General features: G+C 36.4%; 1 protein-coding gene across 1 annotated transcript in view; it reads right to left on the minus strand.

Moving 5' to 3' along the window:
* Positions 1–20,447: 20,447 nt before the first annotated feature.
* Positions 20,448–26,860, minus strand: part of DPYD (dihydropyrimidine dehydrogenase) — a 903,050-nt gene continuing 896,637 nt past the window's right edge. Inside the window, exons 22-23 of the mRNA XM_011969334.1 lie at positions 25,076–25,216; positions 20,448–21,888 (exon numbers count right to left, since the gene is read on the minus strand). Of these exons, the coding sequence (XP_011824724.1) occupies positions 21,718–21,888; positions 25,076–25,216 (312 nt within the window). The 3' untranslated portion in view covers positions 20,448–21,717. The remainder of the gene's footprint in view (positions 21,889–25,075; positions 25,217–26,860) is intronic.

The raw sequence follows: 26,860 nt of genomic DNA on the forward strand, positions 1-26,860 counted from the left end.
GTGCACTTAGAAAAGCTGCATATACTCAATGCCAGCCCATGAAGTCAGCTGGGAGGGGGATGCACCCTGCATGGCCACAGGGGCAGAGCTGCCCAAGGCCATGGGAACCCACCTTTTGCATCAGTGTAAGCTGGATGTGAGACATGGAGTCAAAGGAGATCATTTCAGAGCTTTAAGATTTGACTGCCCCACTGGATTTTGGACTTACTTGAGTACTGCAGCCCCTTTGTTTTGGCCAATTTCTCCCATTTGTAATGGGTGTATTTACCCATTGTATCTAGGAAGTAACTAACTTGCTTTTGATTTTACAGGCTCATAGTTGGAAGGGACTTGCCTTGTCTCAGATAAGACTTAGACTTTTGGGTTAATTCTGGAAAGAGTTAAGCCTTTGGGGGACTGTTGGAAAGGCATACTCGTGTTTTGAAATATGACGACATGAGATTTGAGAGGTGCCAGGAAAGGAGTAATATGGTTTGGCTGTGTCCCCACCCAAATCTCATCTTGAATTGTAGTTCCCATAATCCCTATGTGTCATGGGAGGGATCTGATGGGAGGAAATTGAATCATGGGGGCAGCTACCTCCATGCTGTTCTCATGACAGTGAGTGAGTTTGCACAAGATCTGATGGTCTTATAAGGAGTTTTTCCCCTTTTGCTCAGCATTTCCCTTTGCTGCCACCGTGTGAAGAAGGATGTGTTTGCTTCCCCTTCCACCATAATTGTAAGCTTCCTGAGGCTTCCCCAGCCATGCAGAACTGTGAGTCAATTAAATCTTTCCTTTATAAATTACTCAGTCTGAGGTATTTCTTCATAGCAGCATGAGAACGGACTAATATAAAGGCTCCACCCTCATCACCAAATCACCTCCCAAAAGCCTCATCTCCTAATACTATCTCATTGGGGGGTTATAATTTCAACATACGAATTTTGGGAAGACACAAACATTCAGCCTATAACAATTGGAAAGTATATGATTACTTTACAGGATACTGTCAAATTGTTTTTTAAAGTGATTGAGTGATTTTATATCTTCTTTTGGTGAATGTCTGTTTAAATCTTTGGCCACTGTTAATTTTCCTTTTTCTGGAGTTGTAAAGGTTTTAGAATTTTTTTTTTTTTTCTGAAAATAAGTTCTCTGTTTTATGTTTGTATCACTCAATATTATGTAATATTTTCTCCTTGTCTTTGGCTTCCTCTTTACTTTGTTAATACTTTCTTTTAAAAATAAGAAGGTTTTATGTGATTGTATTTTTGTAAATTGTAAAACATAGACATGCACACACCCCTTTGAAATACAGAAAAAACCTGGAAAGATGTACACATGGTAAATACCTCTGGGTAATGAAAGTGATTACCTTTAGGTGGTATAATTATAGTTCATTTAAAATTTTCTTTTTTTCCCCTAACTTTCCATAATATACATTAATTCCTTTTATAATTCAAAAAATATTATATATGATACATGAATAACATTATAATAATTATATGTATCTATATCATTAAGTGATACTCCTCCTCTTGTTGATATTCTTAATGTGTCTTTCTTTCATCTTCGTATTCCTGGTGACTCTCTCAGTATCTGATAGAGCTGGTGCACAATACAATTTGGTCAAATTCATTTAGCAAATATTAATTGAAAACCTACTATGTGCCAGGAATGTACTGGGTACTGGGAATGCAAATTATATATGAAACTCAGATCTCGCAAATAAGTAATTTATAGTTGGATAATCTCTCTATTGTCTATTCCTATTATAATGCCTTACTAACTACTTGAAAAATGTGTCAATGAATGAAATGAAGAGATTATAATTGAGTCTTGTATTTCTTAGCATGATATTTTTTCCCAGTCATGTTATTGATTTATTTGACAATGATTTTTTGGCTTATTTATTAGGGTTCAGCATGAACAATTCAAATAAATTGTCTGAACACAGGTTTTTGCCTGAAATGGCTGAATCAAGTGGGCTATTATTCTGAGGTCTCTGAAGAGCTGATGAATTTTAAAAGGAGAGGTATAGGGAGGAGCCTGGAAGATGAAAAGTTTTTCATTATGTTTTTCTTGGTGAGCTCATCTTAAATAAAAGTAGAGTTTGAGTCATCTGCCTGGCATGGTAACATTTTCCTTTTTATTAGAAGTGGTCAGATCAGATCTCAAGTCACTTAAGATTATCTTAATTATTAGCACGACTACAATCATTCTTTACATAGATGTTGCATATGTATTACTTGGTCATTAGAATCAGGACAACAGTGTCATACACATAATCAAATTGAATGATTTCATTCTCTGGCTCCAATCTCATGATACCATTAAATAATTTCCTGTGAAACATAAACTCCAAAATATTGGATATATTTTTGTTGGTTACTATGTTTGGTAACTGAGTGTGATATTTTCAGCTATGGTTACTGTGTTTGAACCTTTTTCTAATAAGGACCAATAGAAACGGTGATTGCAAGAAGTCTCAAGACCTGTGAATAAGGAAAATAATTGTTCTTTCAGCAGATACATTCTAGTTACCTAGCCATTTGTGTGTAAATAGAAGAAATGAGGGGCAGAGAAATACTCTTGGATAAATTGAACATTGTCTACCTTTTTAGTAGTGGAATGTCTTTTTTTATAAGCTAATATTTGAAGGGCAGGATTTTTGCATGTTAAGCATTTATGACTGGAGATTAAAGCACATTTACTTTAATTTTATGGTAGCATTCCACAGGGTGAGAATTTTTGCAAGTGTTAGTTTCATTCTGAATTTTACTTCTATCTTCCGTTTTGAGGATAAATCATTACCTGTAGGTGGAAATATGTATCTTAACACATTTGGTAATGACTTTGGAGCAGGAAAAAAAATTTTTTTGAGTACAAACATAAAAAATTCTCATAATGTTTAGCTTTTCTAGACAGAAACATGTTTCTAGGAAACACAAGAGAGTTGTCTAACTATTGGTGAGTTCTGAACTGCTTGTTAACTTATGTTAAATTGAACTAGGGTAATCCTTTAATATGATCAATAAATTGCCCTATTACATTTACTAAACCTTTTTATTAGAGGTTTAGAGCTAGCTTGCTGGCTAGCTCATGGTCACTGCTTTAGTCCTTTTATAGGGTAACTGATTTTAAAGTTCCTTAAAGCAAGAGGACATTTCTTACACTTTCCAATTTCATCCAGTAGTTGATGGGAACAGTGATAGAAAGTCTGTGGAGCCACCAGTGAACTTTGTCTGTTTTAGATCTATATAAGAGAACTCTGAAAGGGAGACAAATGTTTTTCATATGGTTAGAAATTGCTGGAATAAGTCAATCAACCACTTGGGGAAAGGTGGCTTCTATTGTTCTGCTATTGTTTCCTCTAAAACTTAATGATTGAAGAGAGTTCTTGGAGGGAAGAAGGAGTGATGTAGATTTCTATCGTCAATAATTAAAAACCAATAAGCTGGGACCAAAGTCTAACCCAACTGTAACATTACCATCTCACCAATAAAGTCAGGATTTGTTTAAGTTTCTAAGCTTGTAAATTTGTAAATTAACCTATCACTACCTCAATATCCTTATTTATAAAATTGAGATAATCCTAGTATCTATGTCATTGACTTATTTTGCAATTCCATGAAATCATGTAAATAAAGCTGTCAGGACAATGGCTGAAACATAATGACAGAATAAGTATTAATAATTATTATTACTATTAGTACCACAGTTACTGCTATTATTTCCCACTTTTATCATTATTACTATTACTGATATCTCACCAATTCACCTCCGGGTCCCCATAATGTTTGGCAGTAAAATTTGTAAAATCAACAATGCTCACTCTTCATTATTGAAGAAAATCAAAAGGTAGCATTTTCCTTCTGGGAGAAAGCATCCTCAAACATTAGAGAATGTTGAATCTCACTAAATGAGTAGAGGAAAACAGTTTAAGCCTTCTGGGCCTGTGACTTGGAGGCAACAAGTGCCATGGGAACCTGTCTGTGCCTGAGCCAAGGTCCTGAGGCACAACAGTGTTTCCCACTGGGCTGAGATAGCACTAAAGATGAGCTAAAGTTGGTGATAATCAATTTACATATTTATTTGGCAGTATAGGTCCATGATCTCTTTTCCACAATTCTGAAATCTAACGAACTCCAAAAATAAAGAGGGTTTTTGGGAGTAGGGGCAGACATTTGTCAGTAAAACTAACTTGACCAGCACTCATTTGGGGGCAAAATCTGAACTGATGTGAGTGTACTGTACAGTCTTCATTAACCTTAAAGTGAATATTATATGCAATGACTCAGAAGCATCAATGACATTGCATATGGAGTGCTCCCCTAGACCCCACCGGAGGTATATATAACATAAAGCATATGCATTTTTTTCCCTAAAGTGTGAAAAATTCTGAAGTTGGAAACCCATGTGGCCCCAAGCTTTGTGGGTAGGAATTAAGAACTATACCTATTCACAGATTTACTTTGTTTAGTAATGTGAGCAGACCCAGTGTCACCATCATTTCCTCCTCCAGTCTCCAACTCTGAATGCCTTCTCCTTGAGAGGTTGTCCCTAATAGAGGTAGAAGGCATCTGTCCCTGACAGATGCCTAGGCAGATAGGTAAGGGTCCTCGGCAAAACCCCACCTTCAAGCCTAAAACAGCCTGAAGGCTGAAAGACCAGATGAAACCTGTGACCCAGAGGAAAAACTGCCCCTGTTTGCTTGCTCTTTCCCGACTGATTCTTTCTGAATAGTCCCTTTCAACCAATTGAAAGTTACCTTTTTCTATACTACCTATGACTTCTCTGGGCGTGCCTGCATGCACACTGGGAGAATAGGGTAAAGCTACCAGGAATTCACACCTTATGCTGGGGAGGAACCTAGCCTCTTCAGCTCATATGTGAAAGTCCTAGCACTCCACTGTGAGATGGGAGGCTGCTGGCCAGATCCCTCTCTTTGTTGAGAGCTCCCTCTTTACTTAATAAATTCCACCCTCCTCACCCTTCAATGTGTCCATGTACCTAATTCTTCCTGGTCTTGAGACAAGATCCTGGATCTAACTGAGCTAAAAAGCAGAAAATCCTGCATCGTCTTTCACCTCTACACAGAGCCCTGATGGGCTCCCAGAGAAAAGGAAGGCCATTGAACCAAGGTCAACAGCCATGACAGACTGTGACTTTTTTTTTTTCTGCACTAGAGAAAGCAGTCCCTTCCTACTTTTTCGAAGCCAGGGTCAAAATTTAGAGACTGTTTGGATGATTATAATTCAAACCGAAGGATAATCTCCCCAGTGAAATTAGACTATGAGCCCATGGACCTAGCACTTTTGGTTCCAGCAGGCCTTTGCATGTTGGAGATTTGGTTTCTTCTCTCTCTTTGGTTTTCAGTTTGGTGTTCAGTTTAGCTGTCCTAGTGTGCTGACTCTACCTTGTCCTACTTCAGTTATGCAGCTAGCTTTTGGGACAGCTCTGGGGTGACTCTCTGACATTTCTTTCTGCTCATCTTCAAAATTAAATACCTCTGAGATTTAGGTTGGAAGATCATTATTTACTGATCAAACCAGAGATATCAGGCCATGGTAAAGAGACAGAAGTTTCCTAGGCCTAATTAAGGCATGGATGCTAACAATGACATGTTTTACAAAAGAAATATTACACTGGAAGGGCATTCATTTAGTAATGAAATCCCAGAAATAATTTCAAATGACAGAAATTGTTAAAATACCATGGAGGAAGGGAACCTTGGTCATGGGAGGTGACTTGCCAACCTCGGTTTTCTGGACTTTTGAAACTGATGTCAGCAAACCATCTAACCAATTTCCCTTGCTTTATTGCTGTGTTTTTTCTGCCTAGAGGAAAAAAATACACTGGTCAGAAGATGTAAGAGTCCAAGCTCCTCGGTTGTTCTAGTTCTTGTTTCACGTTCTATTTATATAACCACGTTTGTGAATTCAGGTAGTCAGAGTTTGCCCCAAGGCAGGGAACTGGTCATGGTGTGTGTGTGCTAACAAGCCCTCACAACTGAGAGGCTGAGGCTGTCACCCAGAGAGGACTTTTTGCAGGCAGACATGGCTTCTCCTGAAGCAACCTGCCCTTGCTTCCAGAGGGTAGATAGGTGGTCAGGTGAAGCAGACAACAGGTGACTCCTCTTGTTGTGCATCTTCTACTAGAGTTTTTCTTTCTGAAGCAAAAACATCTAGTTTAATACTCTTTATTTGTTTCTGAGGTTAGAGTACATCAGGTTGACAACAATAAGTCAAATAAAAAATATTTAGTAAGTATCTACTATTTTATCCACATTGCACCAGCCTTAGGGGCATGCAAAAGAAGCAAAGAAATGTTCCTGCCCTGGAGAGACAAATCTAACAAATTTTGCACAGGAAGAAAACATTTCTGCAGCAAAACCAGGGCAGATAAATGTGGTTGTTTTGACTGACAGTGGGGAGAATCTGGGTCTAACTCCGTTAAAGGAGAGAGAAAGAAAAGCATGAGTTGACACGTTAAGAGATTCTAAAAACTGTAAACAGAGAGGAAACGTCCAGGTCTACAGGGGACAGGCAGGCAACTGGAGATTATGACTAAGGCTTTGTGTAGGTGGTGGGATGGTCTGTTGACCTGGAGAACTCACGTCCTACTTAAAGGGGCAGTTGCTTCAGGCCTAGCTCAGGGGTTGGCAAATATTTCCTTGTAATGTGACAGATAGCAAATATTTATTCTTTTCAAGACTCTCCTGTCTCTGTTGCAACTCAGCTCTGCAACTCTGTTACCCACGGAAGCAGTCATTGACCACATGATTGCTGGATGGGTGTGACTGTGTTCCAGTAAAATTTTATTTACAAAAACTAGAGGCCATGGTGTGGTCACCATAGTTTTCCACCCTCTGCTCTAGAGCTGATGGCTGTTGGATCTGAGTTTTCAAAGGGATTTAGAAGTCAAGATTGTGATGTGAAATATCTTGATTTTAACATGTTGAATTAAAACATGTTTAATGTCATCTGATACAAGCAAAATCCTTTCTATGACCTCATTTGCAACTAATTTGCATACTTTGGGTAAGATTTGATATGGATTTTAAAGATAAGTAGGGTTTGATAACTGAAGAGGAGAAAGGAGGGTTTCTGAGAAGGATGAAGAGCATGATATTTAAATTAGCTTAAATTCATACTGACATTGATTACCACAGCACCAATAGTTCAGCTTCTCTATCCATCTGAGCAGCCCTCACTAAAATCCAGCCCTTCTTGCAATAGCTTTAACTATGCTTTGTTATTCTTTGGATGAGGTTTTCTAAGAATCTATTGTATTAGGGAGCCCCAAATCTGTAATTTCCTTCTAATGAGGCCTGTTAATTTGATGATAGCATAATCAAATATAAACACCACCCTTCCTTGGTCTGTAGGGTGCTTCATAATGAGATGGATCCAGAGGGGCAGAGTTGCCAGACACATTAAAGAAACTGGTGTCCCTAACTAAGGAAGGACTTATTAATGATTTTAGTCCCAAAGGAAGAGACACACAGAAAATCTTCAGAAAAGAGAAATGGCGATGGTGAAATCAAAGCAACCCAGATGGCCTATAAACAGGCTAATTATGTGGAAGACCCAAAAGCAGCTCTGAAGTTTCTTTCCCAGCTGCCTATGGAGTCTGCCAGGTAGCCAGATGCTGGCAGGGAAAACGTCTTCCACAGGTCATCAGCAAAGTGGTGCTCCACATTAAAGCAAACGATAACCCCAGTACTTTCCTTTATGCAACAAAAGAATATTTCAGATCTTTACGAAAAAAATTCTAGAGAACTTATAAACCTCCATATTATTCAATGAATAAGAATTATGCTGATTGTTTTTGTTGCTGGAAAAACACAATTGCAGAATACCACATATGTTTTTGTGCGTGTACATATACATATTATCAGAGTAAAGAAAGAAAATGATTCTGGGGTATCTTGTTAATAAGTTGTAATTTAGAGATAAATGGCAAAATATTGACGAATAATGTCATTTCATGTCAGTATTTTCTTTGTCATCTTAGAAGTACCAAGCTGAAAGCTTGGGTCAGATGCTGAAATAAGATGCTGTGATTGAAAAGCTCTGCTCGTTCTTAAGCCTTCCTTATAGCCTTTGGGACACCTTCTGCCAGACATCTGAAGTTAGGTAGTGTAGGCCTTTGTTGCTGATTGAGTATGGTGATTTCAGCAATATCTGCACAGAAGCCAGGTACTCAGATTCAGAATGGAAAACAAGATAGAAGAGTAAAAAAGGGCAGCGTGGTGGCTTTTTATTTAAAGCTAAAAAAATTAATTTAACTACGACCAGGATAATATCATAAAAGATAATGGGACTTGTGTTTCAAGAGAGACAGTTTCCTAGCTATTTTTTATTTTTAATAACACTTAAGATTTTCCTCTTTTTAATTGGAGGAATCTCCATCTTCCTCTGTGCTTTTATTCTTGATATCTATTAATTATTGAGAATTGCATATGAGTGGAGACACTACAGGCATTATGCAGGTGTCATTTTAATTATATATCATAGGAAGAGAGAATCACTGTTGTAGTAACTCTATGTTCAATATCAGGGCTCTGTTTGGAAACTTGAAGAAGACATTCCTAGCCAGCTCTTGCACTCTTTCGGGCTCACACATTGTTATGTTGCATTGCCACTTTCTCATGTGTCTACCAGTCTCCATCACAGTACTATGCATTCTGTGAAGGCAGAGGTGGGGTAGTATGGAGTTTAATTCTAAATTTTCTTATGAGGAAAAGATTGGTCTTTTCATCAAATGGGCTGGTATATCTGGAAATCTACAGGCAAATGAATGAAGTTGGATTCCTACTCACCATCTAAAAAAAATTAACTCAAACGGATCAAAAACCTAAATGTAAAGGTAAAAATATAAACAGAGGAAAGCCTTGGTGTAAATTTTGTGAACTCTTATTAGCTAATAGTTATTTAGATAAATTATACCCAAAATAAAAGTAACACAATTTAAAAAAGTAGATACATTGGGCATCATCAAATTAAAAACTTTTGTGCTTCAAAGGACACTATCAAGAAAGTGAAAAGAAAACCCACAGAATGTGAAACGTTTTTGCAAATCATATAGCTGATAAGGGACTCGTGTCTAGAATGTACAAAGAACTCCTGCAACTCAATAATAAGAAAATACAATTAAAAATAAGCAGTCAATATGAGTAGACATTTGTCTTAAGAATGGACAGAAAAGCCAATAAACACATGAAAAGATGTTCAGCATCATAAGCTGTCAGTAAAATGCAAAACAAAGCTACAATGAGATACCATCTCATGTCATTAGGATAGCTATGATCCAAAGTACAGATAATAATAAGTGTTGACAAGGATGTGGATAAATCAGAACACTCATTCCCTGTTGGTGGTAATGTAAGTTGGTGTAGCTGCTTTAGAAGACAGTCTGGCACTTCCATAAAAGGTTAAAAAGAGTTACCACATGACCCAGCAATTTCACTTTTAGGTATATATTCAACAGAAATGAAAACAAATGTCCATAACAAAATTTGTACATGAATGTTCACAGCAGCTTTATTCATAACAGTCAAAAAGTAAAAACAACCCAAATATCCATCAACTGATGAATGAGTAAATAAAATATGTCATATCCATCAAATGGAATATTATACAGCCACAGAAAAAATGAACTATTGATACATGCTAATATATGAATGAGCCTTGAAAATAGTATGCTACACAAAAGAAGCCAGTCACAAAGTACAGTGGTAATATACACACTATACTGCATGATTCCATTTTTGAAATGTCCAGAATAGGCAAATCCATAGAGATCAGAAGCAGATTAGTGTTTCCTTAGGATTGGGCAGAAAGGAATGGGGAGTGATTGCTAATTGAGTTTCTTTTTTCGGTGTCGTAAAAATGGATTCTGGTGATGGTTGCGTAACTCTAAATGCACTAAAACCTATTGAATTGTACACTTTAAATGGCTGTTACATGAATTACATCTCAATAAAGTTGTTATAAAGGATAATTTATTATGTACCTAGGCTACTACATGCCAGACTCTGCACCTGGCTCTGGGAATGCAAAGATGAATATGACAACTGCTTGTAACCTGATGCACTAATAGGCATATGCACAAGGAGTAGAGATATTACCAGGAGGAAATGATTAATTCTTGCAGTTGGGGATATCCTCAGAGAAGAGGTACCAGCTGCTTGAGGTAATATTTGAAAAAAAAATTTCCTCCAAGTGTGGCATGATTAAGAGCAATGCATTATGAGGAAGTAGCACATGCTAAGACATGGAGGTATTTTATACATTTATTTTGATATAATTTAGTTTTGAAAAAATCTATGCTACAAAAAGGAAAAAAAGAAGTTTTTAAAAGCACTTTGTTGGGCAATTGCTTTAGTATTGATGAAAGGTGGCAAGGACGCAAGTTGAGGTCACACATGTGGGATGGTGTGGAGAGTTGGGAATAAGCAAAGGGCATATTTATAGAGCCCCTTCCTGTTCCTACAGGTCTTGCCTCTCTTTGTCTGCACACAACCCTATAAGATCTGCTTACTCTTCTTCATTTTATTGACAAGAGAAAGGAGGCACGAGAAGTAAGGTGACTTCCCCAAAGTCTCAAATGGCCAATTGGCAGAGTTAGTATTCAACCTGGAAAATCTGTCTCCAGAACCTGAACTCTCAGCCACTAATCTTATTTTGAAGGCATTATTTCAGTTTTATATTTCCCGTGAAACCTGGCCCAAGGCCTGGCCCATTGCTGGACCTTGGAAAATGATTATTGTTTGAATAAATCCATGCTCTCCTGCCTGTTTATTTCAAAGATTCCATGCTAAGAAGCATGAAGCATAGGCATGAGCATAGGCAATCCCACTGCCTACAACTAGAGAAGCTGGAAATGGAGGTCCTGGCTTTCTGCTTCAGGACAGCTGCTTTTTTCCCTCCTTCATACTCTTTATAATGTCTAACCAGCAGATCCTACCTTTCAGTGACACTAATCTGAAGAGTCAATATTTATTAATATTTAATGTTACATTATGAGTGTAAAATTAAGCTAATACTTATCAAGCAAATTCCACATGCAGACACTGTGCTAAGCACTTTACATGCATTATCTCCTTTAGATCTCATGATAATGCTGAGCAGTTGATCCTTGGGAAAGTGTCATATTGATAAACAGCATGGATTTGGGAGCTGAACTGCATGGGTTCAGATCTTAGCTCTGCCATTTACCAGCAGTGTGGTGTGTGAAATCTGTTTAATATATCAGTACCTCAGTTTCCTCATCTAATAATAGTACCTACTTCATAAGATTGTTGTGATGGCTAAATGAATTATTGGCTGTTGAGTATTTGGAATAGTACCTGACCTGGTGACTGCTAAGTGTTAGCTGTTATCAGTAATTTTCTTTCTACATCTGTTTACAACAGAGAAAAGTGAAGTTTAAATTATTAAGTACCTTCCACACAAAGACACAGCTAAGAGGCAGAGTCAGGATTCAAACACAGGGAATTTGATTCCAGAATCTGCATTCTGAACCACCTCCAGAAGATTCAGCTACCATGGTGTATAACCTCTGTGAAGCATCCTTTGTCTTCCCAGACGAATTTAAGTATGGCTTTATCTCTACCTTCATAGCAGCACATTCAACATTTTATTAGAAGTGTAGAACACGGTATTTCTATATTTTCCCTTTACACAGTGGCTGGCATCTAGTAGGCTCTTAATAAATATACGTTGTTAGTCTAAACCCTATTGCTAAATATTTCTTCAATCCATTCCCTCCTCCCTAACCCTATTACTGCTGCCTTATTAGTCCAGGCACTCAAAATTTCTTGCTTGAGCAGATGTAACAGCATCCTAATTAGACTTTGTGCTGCCATACCCTGCACCATACCCTGTGATATGAAATAATCTTAGTGAGTCTTTTTTCTGTGCAACCAAAAGAATCTACAGTTTCCCAGCTGATAAAATTTATCCAAAAGCTAAATGTTGATACATATAGCCCAATAATTTCATGATAATTTGGGCAGCCTTGCCACCTGAAAGTCCTTAATAATTGCTATTTGTTGAGTGTAGAACTCTCTCTGCTATTTAAAGCATGGTGATGAAGAGTGTTGATTTGTCAACACCAACGTAAAAATAGCTGACCTGATAGTCATATGCAAAATATGATTTGTTTGTTTTTTACTGTTGCTGTACCAAATAAGTCATCTTAAAATTTTAACTATATGACAAGTTCCATGTGGGTCTGTTTATGATCGTGAACATCCTCCTTAAGGAAAAAGTCTTGGTCCGTTCAGGCTACTATAACAAAGTGGCATAGACTGAATGGCTTATAAACAACAGAAAGGTATTTCTCACCATTCTGGAGGCCGAGAGGTCCAAGATCAAGTTGCCTGTAGATTCTGTGTCTGGTGAGGGCCTATTTCTTGGTTCGTAGATAGCAACTTCTTGCTGTGTTCTCACACCTTGTAAGGGGCGAATAAGCTCCCTAGGGCCTCTTTTATAAGGGCACTAATCCCATTCACGAGGGCTCTGCTCTTGTGACCTAAGCATTTCTTAAAAGGCCCCACTTCCTAATACCATCACCTTGTTGGTTAGGATTTCACCATGCGAATTCCCCCTTGCCATGGTATTTAATATATTCACAGGTTTCAGGGATTAGGAGATAGGTAACTTTGGGGGCAGTGGGGCGGGGAGCATTATTCTGTCTACCATGCAGAACAATAAAGATAATATGAACTTTCAGCTACAGGGGTTACATATGGCCTGAAAATAAAGCCGCATAAAGAAGAACAGAGAGATGAAGAGAAACAGTTCTGATGATGCCACTGTTTGAAATTCTGAATTCAGTTAAAACTTCAGTGAACTCTATTCCTGGGCTTTTAAGTTATGTGAGGCAATAAAATTCTTTTTTCTTTTCCTAAACCAGTTTGAGTTGGTTTTCTGTCACTTGAAATCAAACATCCTTACTGATACGAGGCAGGAAAGAAAAGGAAGAGGTAGGGGGGAAAGAGAAGAAAGAGTTCATTGCAAATTTAATGATCAATCCTAAGCAAATGCGAGAAGGCTGAAGCGGTTATACATGTAGAAGGCAGAGAAGATATGAACTTAGGAAGAGATAGAGTAAATTTTAGACATATTGAGTTTAGGGTTTGTATACGAATATACATTGTATTTGAATAAAATATGCATTTGTATTCAAATATATACATATAGGTTTGGGTTTCAGAGAAGTCAGGATGAAAGAAAGATTTGGAAACGTCTAATATTTTTCCCTTTATCTTTAATATGTGTGTTTTTATCTATGGTGTTCTTGGTTTTCTGGATCCTTGGATTCCTATACTTCCATGTTCAGCAGAGGAGAACATAAAGATATCATATTCTTGTCTTTAAGAAACTTTCAAAGTTTTAAGGGTTAGCTCATATTTATACTGTGATGGAAAGCATTGTTATTGGCCATAATTGTTGGCAAGACTTTGTAGTGCGATAAAAATTACTCATGCTCGTAGTCTCAAAAGAGAAAGAGAAAATGAGGTTACTGTTTCCCCCCACTCCAACCACATATTCTGGTTGAAGTCTCATTGAAACATCCTAGCCAATAAAAAAGAAAAGCAAGATGTGGTCTCCCAAATGTTGCAAAACTGAAGTGGAGTGTAAAAATATTATGATTTGTTTTCTACAGTCCTATCCCAAATCCCTAACCCCTTTCTACCTATTTTCCTCAAAAGCTGCTCTTCTAAAATTGAGGAAATAAGCATCTTTGAGTTTCCTGCCTGAAGACATAAATCAAATTGAAAGGTTCTTATCTTCCACTCAGGTTCTTATGCTTCCAAGAAAAAATATGCAGACTTAACCTTTTCATTCATCTTAAATTTTAACATACATGTATGTATGCACACTCACGGATGTGTATATGCATATATATTAATATATTTGGTTTTTTATTATTGACCAAATACCTAGGTTTCATAGGGATGGCTACCGTAGAAGGCAGGAAAGATGAATAAGCCAACACGATTAATAGGCAGGTAGATCTCATTTTCAGTAGAAACACATAAAGGAAAATTACTGGTGAGAGAGGAGGTCTTGACCCATATGTTGATTAATGCAAATCTTTGAAAACTGCCAGCAGCGTATAAAGTTGAATGCATCAATGGTAGTGGAATAAGGAAGGCAGGGCCACAGAAAGACAGAAACAGACAGAAACAAACACCAAGGCTCTTGGTGCTTGCAGAATACAGCATATGAAAAAGCACGATATAAATTCTGTAAACAAATAACTGTACAGATTCATAAATCAATATGACTCACTACTATAGACCATTTGCCAGTGACAAAATAACTTGGATTCTTTTATCATGTAGAAGTTTATAGTGCGTACTAGAAGAATAGTAAATGAAAGACAGTATCAAAGTTTATAAATGCTCTAGATCAGCTAATGAAAGGTTAACACACTCAACAAGACAGTCAGCCATGCTTGTTTCCAATGCAAATAGCACTATCCAATTAAAAGACGTCATCTGTAATTTTAAAAATTTAAGCAGAAAGTCCATATTAATTAATAAAAGATGTGTCGTATTAATTAATGCTACCATATTAATTAATAAAGGGGAAAACTACAGACTACAGGAGCTTCTCAGAACCATTAAGAGTCCAGTCCAAATTTTCACCCAGCAGGCAGTTTGCTGAATTGTGCACATATGTGAGTAAGTCGAAAATGTTACAGCTTTGGGTAGATAATAGTGTGTCTAATGGCTTTCCTATTAATTGGATTAACTTCATGGGATAGAAGCAGACCAGATCCTGCCAGGTAACATACTCATTCCTAAGGGCAGTACCTTTCAGACAATATTATTACATGATTTTGCCAGCCCATTTGCTGGTAACCTAAGACCATGCAAAAGTGAAAAACGCATCTCCAAATATCCATGTTACAGCAAAGTATCTAATGCTCAGAAAGATTATCTGACAAAGGGCATTGCCTGAAAATCAAGTCAACTTCGCTTCATTTCCAAATACAGTTCCAATTAAACATGCCAATGTATGTAAGGCATTTATTTGCTTTGTCTTTTAATATCCTTTTCTAAAAATATAGAAAGAACCAGCTTATAGAATTATGGAGGTAAAATGAGATCATTTAATATTTATATATTTTCATATTTGTATACGAATATATAAATAAATATGTTCATTTTAATCACATTCACCTTTTCAATTATATGTATGTTATATTTTATTACTAAGCTCTTTTATTTTTGACAGAATTGGTTAACTTACTCACTTTTTTTTTTTTTTTGAAGCAGAGTCTCACTCTGTTGCCCAAGCTGGAGTGCAGTGGCTCAATCTTGGCTTGCTGCAATCTCCGCCTCCCAGATTGAAGCAATTCTCTTGTCTCAGCCTCCCAGGTAGCTGGGATTACAGGCATGTGCCACCACGCCCAGCTAATTTTTGTATTTTTAGGGGTTTCACTATGTTGGGGTGAAACATAGTATGTTTCACTATGATGGGGTTTCACTATGTTGGCCAGGCTGGCCTCGAGTGCCTGACCTCGTGATCCACCCGCCTTGGCCTCCCAAAGTGCTAGGATTACAAGTGTGAGCCACCGCATCTGGCCAGTTAACTTACTCTTAGAAAAAGTCTTGATCTTTTCATTGCATGGAATGAAAATCTTTTTTTTCCAGATTGCCATTACAAATGTTACTCTAGGAAGTCATACTATCAGTTACTACTATGACCATCTGACTTTGAGTCTAGCAAATGTAGATTTTAGTTAGTGGCCTTTTATCTTTTAAAATTGTATTTGAAATTTCTATGCTCCTGAACAACAGTAATTATATCTAACTTATTAAGTGTATGGCTATTATCTTCTCCATTTTATAGATGAGGAAATTGAGCCTCAGCACTGTAGTTAATGTATCCAAGGTCAGCAAGTGACAGATATGGGTTCTACTCTCCTGTGTGTAAGCTGAATAACTATTTTCATATTAGTAGGAAGTTTTAAGAGACTCCAGTGAAGACAGGGATCATGTACTGTGGACTGTATAGTGAGTGATTGGAGTAACAGGTTTAAGTATAAACTCTGCCCTTGGCAATGTATGGTCTCAGGAAAATTACAGAAATTCCTAAGCTTTGTTTTTTCATCTGTGAAATGGGGCTAATAACCTCTACCTGACTACATTTCTGTGCAGTTAAATGAGCTGTTTCATTACATTTCAATTTCGGCATTTTTTTTTTGGTCAATGAAGTTTTAAAACAAAGCTAGAAGATTTTTTTTTCTGCATTATAAACATAGGATTTATATAAAAATTCTCAAGTATCTACAAGTAATTTATTTCTTGACATTATACAAAGTCAGCATAACATTTTAAGCCATTTCATTGTGTTGACAAAGCTCTACCATAAGTATTTTATAAGATAAACTTGTGATGGTGTCATAGGACAATATAACATCTTAGTTACTGTTTTCTTATTATTGAAACTATCTATTTGTTATAAAGTATAATTTGATTAGATGAGTTCTGATATAAACATTTTTTAACTGAATACACATTAAAAATTGTGTTTAACTCATTATTAATGAAGGAACCATTAAGATTTACAAATAGTCCCAGTATGAACATTTTAATCTTAAAAATATATGAGACAAAATATGAAATATATTCAAAACATTTTTTTAAAGTGTTTCACTATAGGATGTTTTTAAATAAGAAAAATAGTAATTGAATACTTATTCATTGAGAGTCACTATTTCATTTTATCTGCACAATAACCTTAACCTTAGGTGGTACAAACTATTTTAATACCAGCTTTACAGATTAGGAAGTTGAGGTTTGGATGTCTGAGGTGACAAGCAATTAAGTGGAAGCAGGGTATCAAACTCCAAGTAGATACTAATCCTCAAACTTTGGGGGTAAGAAAGGTCACATATAGTTGAAATAGTAGTGAGAGGCCTTCCTAGGAGGGTCTTGAATTCCATTTTAATTTGTTAAAACATGGAGAAATCTCGAGAGTTTTATAACATGGAGAAATATGATAGGATATGCATGTTGGCAAGAATCTAGGAGAGTGCTGGCATGAGTGGGAGTGAGATATTACTACAAGAGCTGGATAATGCATAATGGAAGAATGAATCATGGCAGTGTGTACAATGGAAAACTGGAGAAAGCCTTAGGAGACGTTTTAAAGGTAAAATTGTTAGACATGGTAACTAAATGGATGTGGGTATGGAACAGAAAAAGTAGGGAAATAATTATTTTGATATTGGAATTAAGCTAAAAATATTTAAATACAGCAAGTGCTCAGGTACTCAGAAGTCTAACTTAAAGGTATAGATGTTGGCATTAACTGTACAGAAAAGGTGGTAACACCAGTCAGAGTGGGAGAGGGGGAAACATCTCAAGGAACATCTTGCAGATTGCTTCTGGTTCATGGTTCCTATAGATTTTAACTATTGTCTTTTACTATCCTACCTCAGTTTACCTTTGTAGTCATTTAAGTAACTCAGGCTCTCCAATCTCTTGACCTTTAAAATTGCTGTTTCATCTCTGGAACACACTCTCTATTTTTCACGTGATTGGTTCCTTCCCATCCATCAGGACTTACCTGCCCATGCTAGGAGGAGTAAGTGCCTTCCTCCGCTCCATCTCAGGAGTTGTTGTTACTGTCAGAGCACTTACCATAGTTTGCAGTTAATTTATTTGCTTGATTTTTGTATCATCCACTAAGATGCACTCCCAGTAAGGCAGGAGCCACGTTTGTCTTGTCCATAGTTGAATCACTATCAACTAGGAAGTGCTTGGCATAAGGAAGATACTTAATATTTTTGAATGAGTGAACAAAGTGCTGATTCTGATTTCCTGAGGGATTCTAGTGTGATCCAAACCTGTCTCTCTGTCTCCGCCTTACTTCCAACCACATGTTCCTTTTGTCCCAGCTAAGTCAAGCTTTTGTGGTTTTCCGAACATTCCAGACTTTTCAAATCTCTGTGCTCTCTCGTTTTCACTGCTCGAGGTGTCCTTCTCTTGTTATCTATTTAGGAAATTCCTTTATGAGCTCAAAACTTGGCTTGTCACCTGGTTAAGAGAGTATGCCTTTGATGTCCCTGCTCTCGGGATTGCTTTCCTAGCATTCAACACATGTTACATACTATTTTCCCTGTACATTGTAAGCACCTTGAAGCTAGGGAGTGCCATGGTCTGAATATCTGTGTCTCCTCAAAATTCATATGCTGAAATTTCAATATCCAAGGTGATAGTATTAAGAGGTGGAGCTTTTGAGAGGTGATTAAATCATGAGGGTGGAACCCTCCTTAATGAGATTAGTGCCCTCATAAATAGGCCCAAGGGAGCCTGTTCACCCGTCTACCATGTGAGGACACAGCCATAAGGTCCAATCTCTGTACCATAAAGCAGGCCCTCACCAGACCTCAAATCTACTGGCAACTTGATCTTGGAATTCCCAGCCTCTGGAACTGTGAGACATATTTGTTGTTGTTGTTGTTCATTTGTTTTTTTCCTGTTTATAAGCTACATAATTTATGATAATTTGTTATAGCAGTCTTAACAGATTAAGACAAGGAGCATTCATCATTCGAGTTCACATCCTCAGTCCTTAGTCCAGTGCTTGGTTCACTGTATAACAGTTGCTTCATAAATATTTGTTGAATGAATAAATGGTTTGTTGAACAAAAGAATGAAGGCACGTAGCATATTAGACATAACTAAGGGCATCTACAAACATATCTAAACAGTTATATGACCTGGAACAAATTAGACTCTTTAAGCCCCTATGTCTTCATTTTTAAATGGAAAAAAAAATAGCACTTACCTGTGATCCTTACAACATTCAAATGTAATAGTATTAGTCATGTTGTGTTAGTCATGATTGTCCAGAGAAACATGACTGATACATTTTATTTATTTAGTTAGTTTAAAAATTCATTTATTATTTTAAGGAATGAACACACATAAGTTTGGAAGCTTGATGAGTCCCAACTTTGATAGGGGAGGCCTGCAAGCTGGCCTCTTAGAAAAGGGCTATAGTTCAAGTCCAAAGGCAGTCTGATATACAACCAGAAAGAGCCAGTGTTGTAGATGAAGGCTGAAGGCAGTCTGCTGAAGAATTCCTTCCTGATGGAGGGAGGTCAGCCTTTGTTCTAGCCAGGCCTTCCAATGGTTGGATAAGGCCCACCCACATTATGGAGGGCAATTTACTTTACTCAGAGTTCACTAATTTACACGTAAATCTAACCCCAAAACACACACCCTCACAGAAACATGAAGAATAATGCTTGATCAAGTGTCTGGGTACTGCGGCCCAGCCAAGCTGACACATACAATTAATTATCATATATGTAGAACATTTAGTACAGCTTCTCAGACATTCGTTAGGAAGTGCTCACTAACCACACTCTCTGGTCTGGTCTTATGTCCCCAGTCATGTCTGCAGGTAAAGTGCCATGAGAATGTGTGTGCTAGGGTCAATGGCTCCTGGTGTCTTGCTGGATGGGAATAATATGGTTTTCATTCTTCCTTATTCTGAGTCTCTCTGTAAACAACACATGTAAAATTGAGTTATGTTTTCTACAAACAACATGGATAAGAAACACTTCTTGGTATGAAGTAGAAAGTGAATACAACAGAAAGAAATGTGTGTAAGGAAGAAACTTGTATAAAATCATGGATTGCCATGGCCTAACACTGGTCACTTGTAGTTCCCCAAAGTAGTTAAAGAAAACAGCTAAAGCATTTTGCCCTTTCTTTCTCAGAAAAAAATGCAAAGGTCACAATTATTTCTTTAATCTCAATCAAGGAAATTTCTGCCTGGCATTTGGCATTCAGTATCTTGAAGAGGATTCAGGTGTGTACATGCATGGGATATCTTTCATAATATTCCTAGAAGGCTACTAAACTCCCAGAGTGAAAAACTCTCATCAGATTGAGGTAGGGGGTAAGACATTATGGCATCCACGTACCCCTGGTAAATCTCTTTTCTAGATTACTGGAACTGTTTTCTAAGTGTTGCCAACTCCAAAAGTTAAAATCCCCCACCATGACAAGAATGCAAAGAGAGTAAGTTTATGTGAGTCAATAATATCACATAACTATCTAAGCAGTAATATTAAGTGAGATGTGTACTTCCTATAGTGAGACTGGCACTTTCAGGCAGGCAGACAGGCTTCCACTTTCCATTTGTCCCTGCCCATGGGCCATTGCAAGAATCCTGGCCTGTTCCCAGTAAAAGATGCCTTTTGGCAGAGTAAAATCTAATTCAGTAGGTAAAGCTGGGTAAGAAGGACAGGAAGTGAAACATTTGAGTAATTACACTGCCTTCACCCTCATTTTACTTAAACTATCATGGGTTTTATATTTGGATGGAATGCTCCATAGGACTAACCCAAAACTGCTCTATTTCAAAATCAAAATGGTTTATATGAAATTGCATTTGCAAAAGAGGCAGCAAAAGACCATGTTTAAAATGCTTTATGATATTTTATTTGATATTATTCAATCACACAGGTTTTGTGGCAAATATGCATCTCTAAAAGTGCATAATCAAACATTTATTTTTCCAGCTCTTGAATTTGTCACAGAAATAAGCCATAGATTGTTACTTTCTGATTTACTACTTATAGATTCATATTGAAGTATGCCATGAAGAGGAGATAAATGAATTTATATGACACTATTTACTGATTACAAAAATAGAGAAATACAAAAATGCTATCTAATAATAACAGAAAATATATTTCTTTTTTATTCCATTACTTTTGAAATTAAACATAAACACTAAAATAGAGAGTAGTCAAACTGATTTGGCACATTTAATGTATATTACCAATATTATATTTTTCATTCTTGAATAATGAAGCACATGATTCAGCATTGCATACCTTGGGCTTTGTTCAAACATTAGTCGCTATAATCATGAAGGTGACTATTAAAACCAGTCAGGGCAGGTGTGCGCACAGCAAAAGAGTGGCTTTCACCAGGCTCTATCCTATAATCTCATTTTGTTAGGAACGTAGTTTAAAGAGAAATGCCATTGAAAGAGGATGAGTTTGGACACCCATCTCACGCATGAGTAGTGAATGGTATTTAGTTAGTAAACATTCTCACCATCCTCTATCCAACACCAAAAAGAAGCAATTTCAGCGAAGGAGATTTTACTTAATAAAGTTCTACAAACCCAATCTGAGGCTTTCTTTTCCTGTCATAGCAAATAATTTTTTGACTTTCTTCCTTTGTACTTTATGGAGCTAATAACATTTTCCTAGAAACAGCATTAAAATTACAGGTAATTTTTAATGATAAAATGTTTCCTTGGATAGATTTTCTTGTATGCTAAAGTGTACTTTGTTTCAAAATGCTTAATTTCATTTACAATTAGAAGTCAAACATGGAGCACAGCATAGGGCAATTTGGAAATTGTCACACTAATTGCCACAAAAAAGTTAATTTTTCACATAAGACAACTGGCGGTGAACATCCAATTAACTGCCACACAGTTATTTAAATACTAGCCTCAGAAAAGAATTATTCTATTTTATGACCATTAATTGAATGGTCATTGACATGAGACATTTTTTACACTTACAGATGTATTTTGAAATTACATATTTTTATTTAGAAAATATATATTTGTTTTAATTTGGAAAGAGCTGAACACAAGGATCATGATTTTAAAAGATCAGCGTATGTAGGTGACATGGAAGTTCACGGCAACTGTTTCACAAATCACCTTAACACACCGGATCCACAGATAAGGGTACGCCTCTCTTTGGTTCATAAGGTGTTGTCCTGGAAACCATTTTGATGCAGTCGACAATAGGGCAGACACTGAGACACAGAGTACAGCCTGTACAAGTGTCGGTAATGGTGGGCAGGTGGGTTTCTGGATCAAACCGTATAGCCTGCAAACAGAAGTAGAGGGTATTGATGTCACTGACCACAAAGGTCAAGAATGTCCCCATTTTAGCATCAACATTTTTCTCTGCCGCAGTGGAGCCGCACTGAGACAACGACGTCCAGCTCTGTGGTGCAACTATAGCAACAGTTGAGCTGACAGAGGAGCAAAAAAAGAGCCAGAAAAGAAATCCTTTTAAATTAAAAACACAATGTTTAAAATTCCTTAGGGGTATTTTTCTTCATTGTGTGAGGAAAATATGTCATAACATAGTCACTCTCTAGTTTTCTTTGTTCTGTGCAACGTTCGGGTCTTTCCAGTTCTACCAGGATGGGGCGTCTTCTACCTGTGGATTTTGGGGGACTTTCACACGTCCTCCTCTTCCTCTTCACACTCTTTGTTCTTGACAGCGGAAAAGTGTTACTGTCAGATTCTGAGGCAATGAATACATTTGTTTGGATTTCAAATAATGCATGTAGTTCTTAGAAGAAAGCAGCAGAAAAAAATTAGCTTAACAGTCAGCTTTGAGTTTTGAAGATTTCCAAGCTGACTAGTCATTGTCCACCACGAAGGGGAAAAAGCACCGAATGGAGAGCCAGGAAAACTGGTGTCCAGTCCTGGCCCTGACACTACTGAGCCCAGATTACCACAGCCAGGCCTCCAGCTCTGAAACGGCTTAGGATTTTGAGAAATTTTACAATATTCCTTCCCCCGTCTTCCTCTAGTCCCTCCCTCTCTTCCTCACTTCCTTCCTCTCTCTTTCTTTCCATGAAGCAATGTAGAATAAGCAATTAAAAATACCTAGTGTGAAATTCAGGATTGAGATTTTTTTAAAAAAAGATATGATGATTATTTTCCCATTAAAGAGACACATTTCAATAGTGAAAAACGACATGTAAGACCTCAGCGGAAGTTACAGAATTTCTATCTAGGACAGATTTCAGGGCAGCTATGTAGGGGTGGATCATGGTGTTGGAGGGGATTTAGGAAACTTGCCCGGCAGTCTCACTTGCAAAAAAAAAAAAAAAAAAACAACAAGAGTTTTACTCAGACTGTGTACTACTTTGAAGTGACTAAGTTGGGGCTGAGGAAATTATAAGGGACATTAAGTGTCTCTCCACCCCCAAGGTACCCCTTGAGGCCAGGTCTACAAATCTTACATTTTCAAGTAATTGCATTATTCTGATTTTTTTTTCCTGTCTCATTCTCTAATGTTGTAATTCAATTATATATGTATGTGTGTGTGTATATATATATATAATATATATAGTTGTTTAAAAAATTCCCTCCTCCAAATGAAGCTACATGCAACTATATTTTTTCCTCTTTTATGCACATATAAATGAAAAAATATTTTCACAGTAAATCATGATAGTTGCTTAATATTTTTTAAAAGTCTGATCTTTAAGGAAATAAACATATATTTCAATAAGAACTATAGCTATAGCAAGTCATAAGAATATTTGTCCACACAAATTGGTGTTATGTTTTGTAAAACAACATTTTAAGGTACTGTTTGGATGAGTAAAAACGATTTCTCTTTCTTATGTACTCTTTCATATAAATGGAAACTCAATGAAGTAACTGATAAAAATTAAGACTAATGCTTAGAAATACAGTTTGAAAATCTGCAAACATATAAAACTTTATGTTCAATTAAAAATTTTGGTTTTCTATTTTTATCTTCTGAGACAGAAGAATCAAAGAACTTTCTAAGTCTTTTAACATCCATAATTGTGATTTTCTTTCTTATTACTAAGAAGGTTTCTACTAAAGTTGTACCAAGTCTAGAATTCCATGGTGGGAGCCATAAGTTCTAAGATTTAAGACATTAGAGAGCTGATGCTATGATAGTTATAGGACTTTCTGATTGATCTCTGATTGGTTAATTAAAAAGATGACATGAAAGTAAATGTGATATGGTTAGCACTTTCAAAACGACTGTTAAGACACCTGTTAGCTAGAAAAAAAGTGATGAATTGAGTAAAAATTTGGTGCAAAACTGGGAAACTAGGAAGAAAAATTAATAATTTTTTAAAAATTAAAATATGTCTGTCATAAGAATATGCAAAAATACCACCATGAGCAGTATGGGATCTGCCCCTCAGTTGAATAAGGTACATAAACTTCTCTTTTTTAAAATGGGGACATTTCATTATGAATTTAGAACATTCCACTGATCATTTCTTAAAAAGATCTGTTTTTATGTATAGCTTGAAAAATACAATGAAAATAATATTGTATAGTTTTTAGCAACTTTGAACAGTTTAGTAGTTTTCCAAAACTTTAAAATTGTCTTTCTCCAAACTCTTTACCGTAAGAAATTCTTTTACTTTCACAATAAGTCAGGGTTTTGAGAAGAAACTTATGTTTAAAAGCATTGTTATGATCATTTTCTTTTCATCCATTTCTAAAATTCAACTAGTTAAAAGTCATAGTTGTGCCAAACTCTTTAAAAACCAGAAGGTTATAAATATATAGGAAGTAAATGAAGAAGCAAATTATAAGTCAAAGAGAAATTCACAGAATGTGTTTTCAAGAGAATAACCCACTAGAAGGAGTCAAATCTCCAATTTCTTTTCTTTTCTTGTTTTTTTCCCCTCCATGGTAGACGCTCTGCTGAGGACTGAGGAGCTGGAAAGTAGCTATGGCTCTCTTTATGAGGGAAGAATACATCCCCTTGGCTTTTCTAGCTTCACAGGAATTCCTGGGACCAACTTCTACAACTAGTTGGTGGGAACGTGCCTCTTTCTGACTGTAGTAAAAGCCTAATCAATACTGAATGGAAGAGAACTCTCTTTTGGCAAAAGGAATCATAGCCTTTCAGAGTAATGGCCATAAATGGTCGTTCTTTTCCCTTTCCTCTGTGTTAAAGCATAATGCTTTCCTAGTATTCGTAATTTTGTGTGCATTTCTCTTTTCAGTTGGATTTTTCTCTCTAATGTTGTGGATGATGAAATGATATAAAAATAATTCTGTGCATTAAATGCTGGCATAGTTAGTAAAAATTACAACTTTCCTTTTAAAAAAAGACCGTAGTACAAGGGTGACAGGACAGAAAGACGTACTGTTGCAGAAGAGCAATATTTGGCACCACCGGTTTAAATTTCACACTTAGCAACAGAAAATGCTTTCTGCCACAAAAACCGGAAGAAACATGTCTCATAGCATGCTAATTCCAGCAGGATTCTTACCTGGTAGCCCGAATCATTACAGGTCATGTAGCATTTACCACAGTTAATACACATTTCTTCATCGATCATAGCCACAACTTGCTCTACGTTGCTCAATTCACCAAATGTTCCAAGGTACTGCAGTGCTTTTCCTATTACATCCTAAAAATAGCCACTGAATTACTTAGCAAGCTCATTTTAAAACATTTTCATGTAATAATTAATATCACTCAGCATTTTCCTGTTTTTATACAATGTTGCATTATATTAACTTGGGAGACTTTGGATAGCATAATTCTCATAGATAAGCTTTTTATGATAATTATAGCTTAGATGTTTGTATTCTGAAAGATGGGCAATATGCATGCCTAGCTTAGAAATACGAGACCTAATTAACTGCATTCAATAGGTTTTTGACTGGATAATTGAAAACAGCATTTCTGTGGACAGAAAGAATAAATGACACCTGTTTGAGTTGTTATGGCTTACTTTTTTTCATTCTTGGACCTTGAAGGACTAAAAAGTAACGCAAAGTGACAAAGGGTAATACACTATGCTAGAAAATTAGACTGCTTATAATGAAGGGAATACGAGTGTGAATGTTATGCATTTATTTCACTGTATGTGGATTTTAGATTTTAATTTAAAAAGTGCTTTGATAGAATACTCACCTGTCATGTCTTGAAGAGTATATAACACTATTTAAAAATTCTAATTTATGTTAATTGATTAGGTTGATCCAATAGTTAAGTCAGATGCTCTTTTACTTTTAAAGAACTGGAATTTTCTTCATTCACCATTGAAGATCTTTCATGTGGTTACACATTGCTTTGTTCTTCATACTAATTGGGAGTGTACTTAATATGTGAAGCACAGAATATGTTTCATCAACGATAAGAAACACTTTGCTTCATAAAACAAAACAAAAGAACGTAGCAATGTCAAATTAGCATGCTGTCAAGATTTTTGCTTTTGTTTTTAACTATTAACATGAGAATCTTCTTTGAATTCAAGGTCCATGTTCAAGGAGGTTTGACTCTTACTTAAAATCATCTTTCCATATTCTCTTTGGCATTGCATTTTCTGCTCTTCTTTTTATAATCTTGCTTACTCTTCTTTACTTTTTTTTTCTATTTGATCTCTAAATTACAATATACTCATTATAATGGAATTTCAAACTGAGACAAAGTTTACATTTTTATACAGTTCCTTTGTATATCTCTCAAGTGATAAGACGCTGGAAAACTTCCAATATTGTCTTCCCTATTTTCTTTATAATGTGTTGAAGTCATAATTTCAACTACACTGCAGTCTGTTTGTAGGTGGGCACTTGATATCCAAATCAATATCTCCATTTTGAAATGCTGCCATGAACTCAAGATCTACATTTACCAGCTGCATAATGAGCATTGTCATTAGAGATTGGTACTTCAAATTCTCTACTCACTGAACTTATCATCAACAACACGAACTGGGTCTTCCTTTGTATTTCTTTAGTTTTGTGAATAGTGTTAGGATTTTTCCAATCATGGAGTCTTGGAATTTCACTACACAACTTGCTCCAGTATCTCCCATTTGTCGTCAAGTCCGGGTTCTGGATGTGCAATATCTTTTGAATCCTTTCCATGTTTACTGCCATCTTTAAACGTTATTAATGAATTTCTCATTATTTTTGATGCAGTTGTAAGAGACTACTTGATAAGTTTCATCCTCACATCCTTCCTTTCCCATTCTACCCTGTGCAATGCCGCCACCTTAATCTAGAATGTAAGACACAGACTAAATTTCTCACTACCTTATTCAAAA

The sequence above is a fragment of the Mandrillus leucophaeus genome, unplaced genomic scaffold (assembly GCF_000951045.1).
Source record: "Mandrillus leucophaeus isolate KB7577 unplaced genomic scaffold, Mleu.le_1.0 Scaffold884, whole genome shotgun sequence".
Lineage (NCBI taxonomy): Eukaryota > Metazoa > Chordata > Mammalia > Primates > Cercopithecidae > Mandrillus > Mandrillus leucophaeus.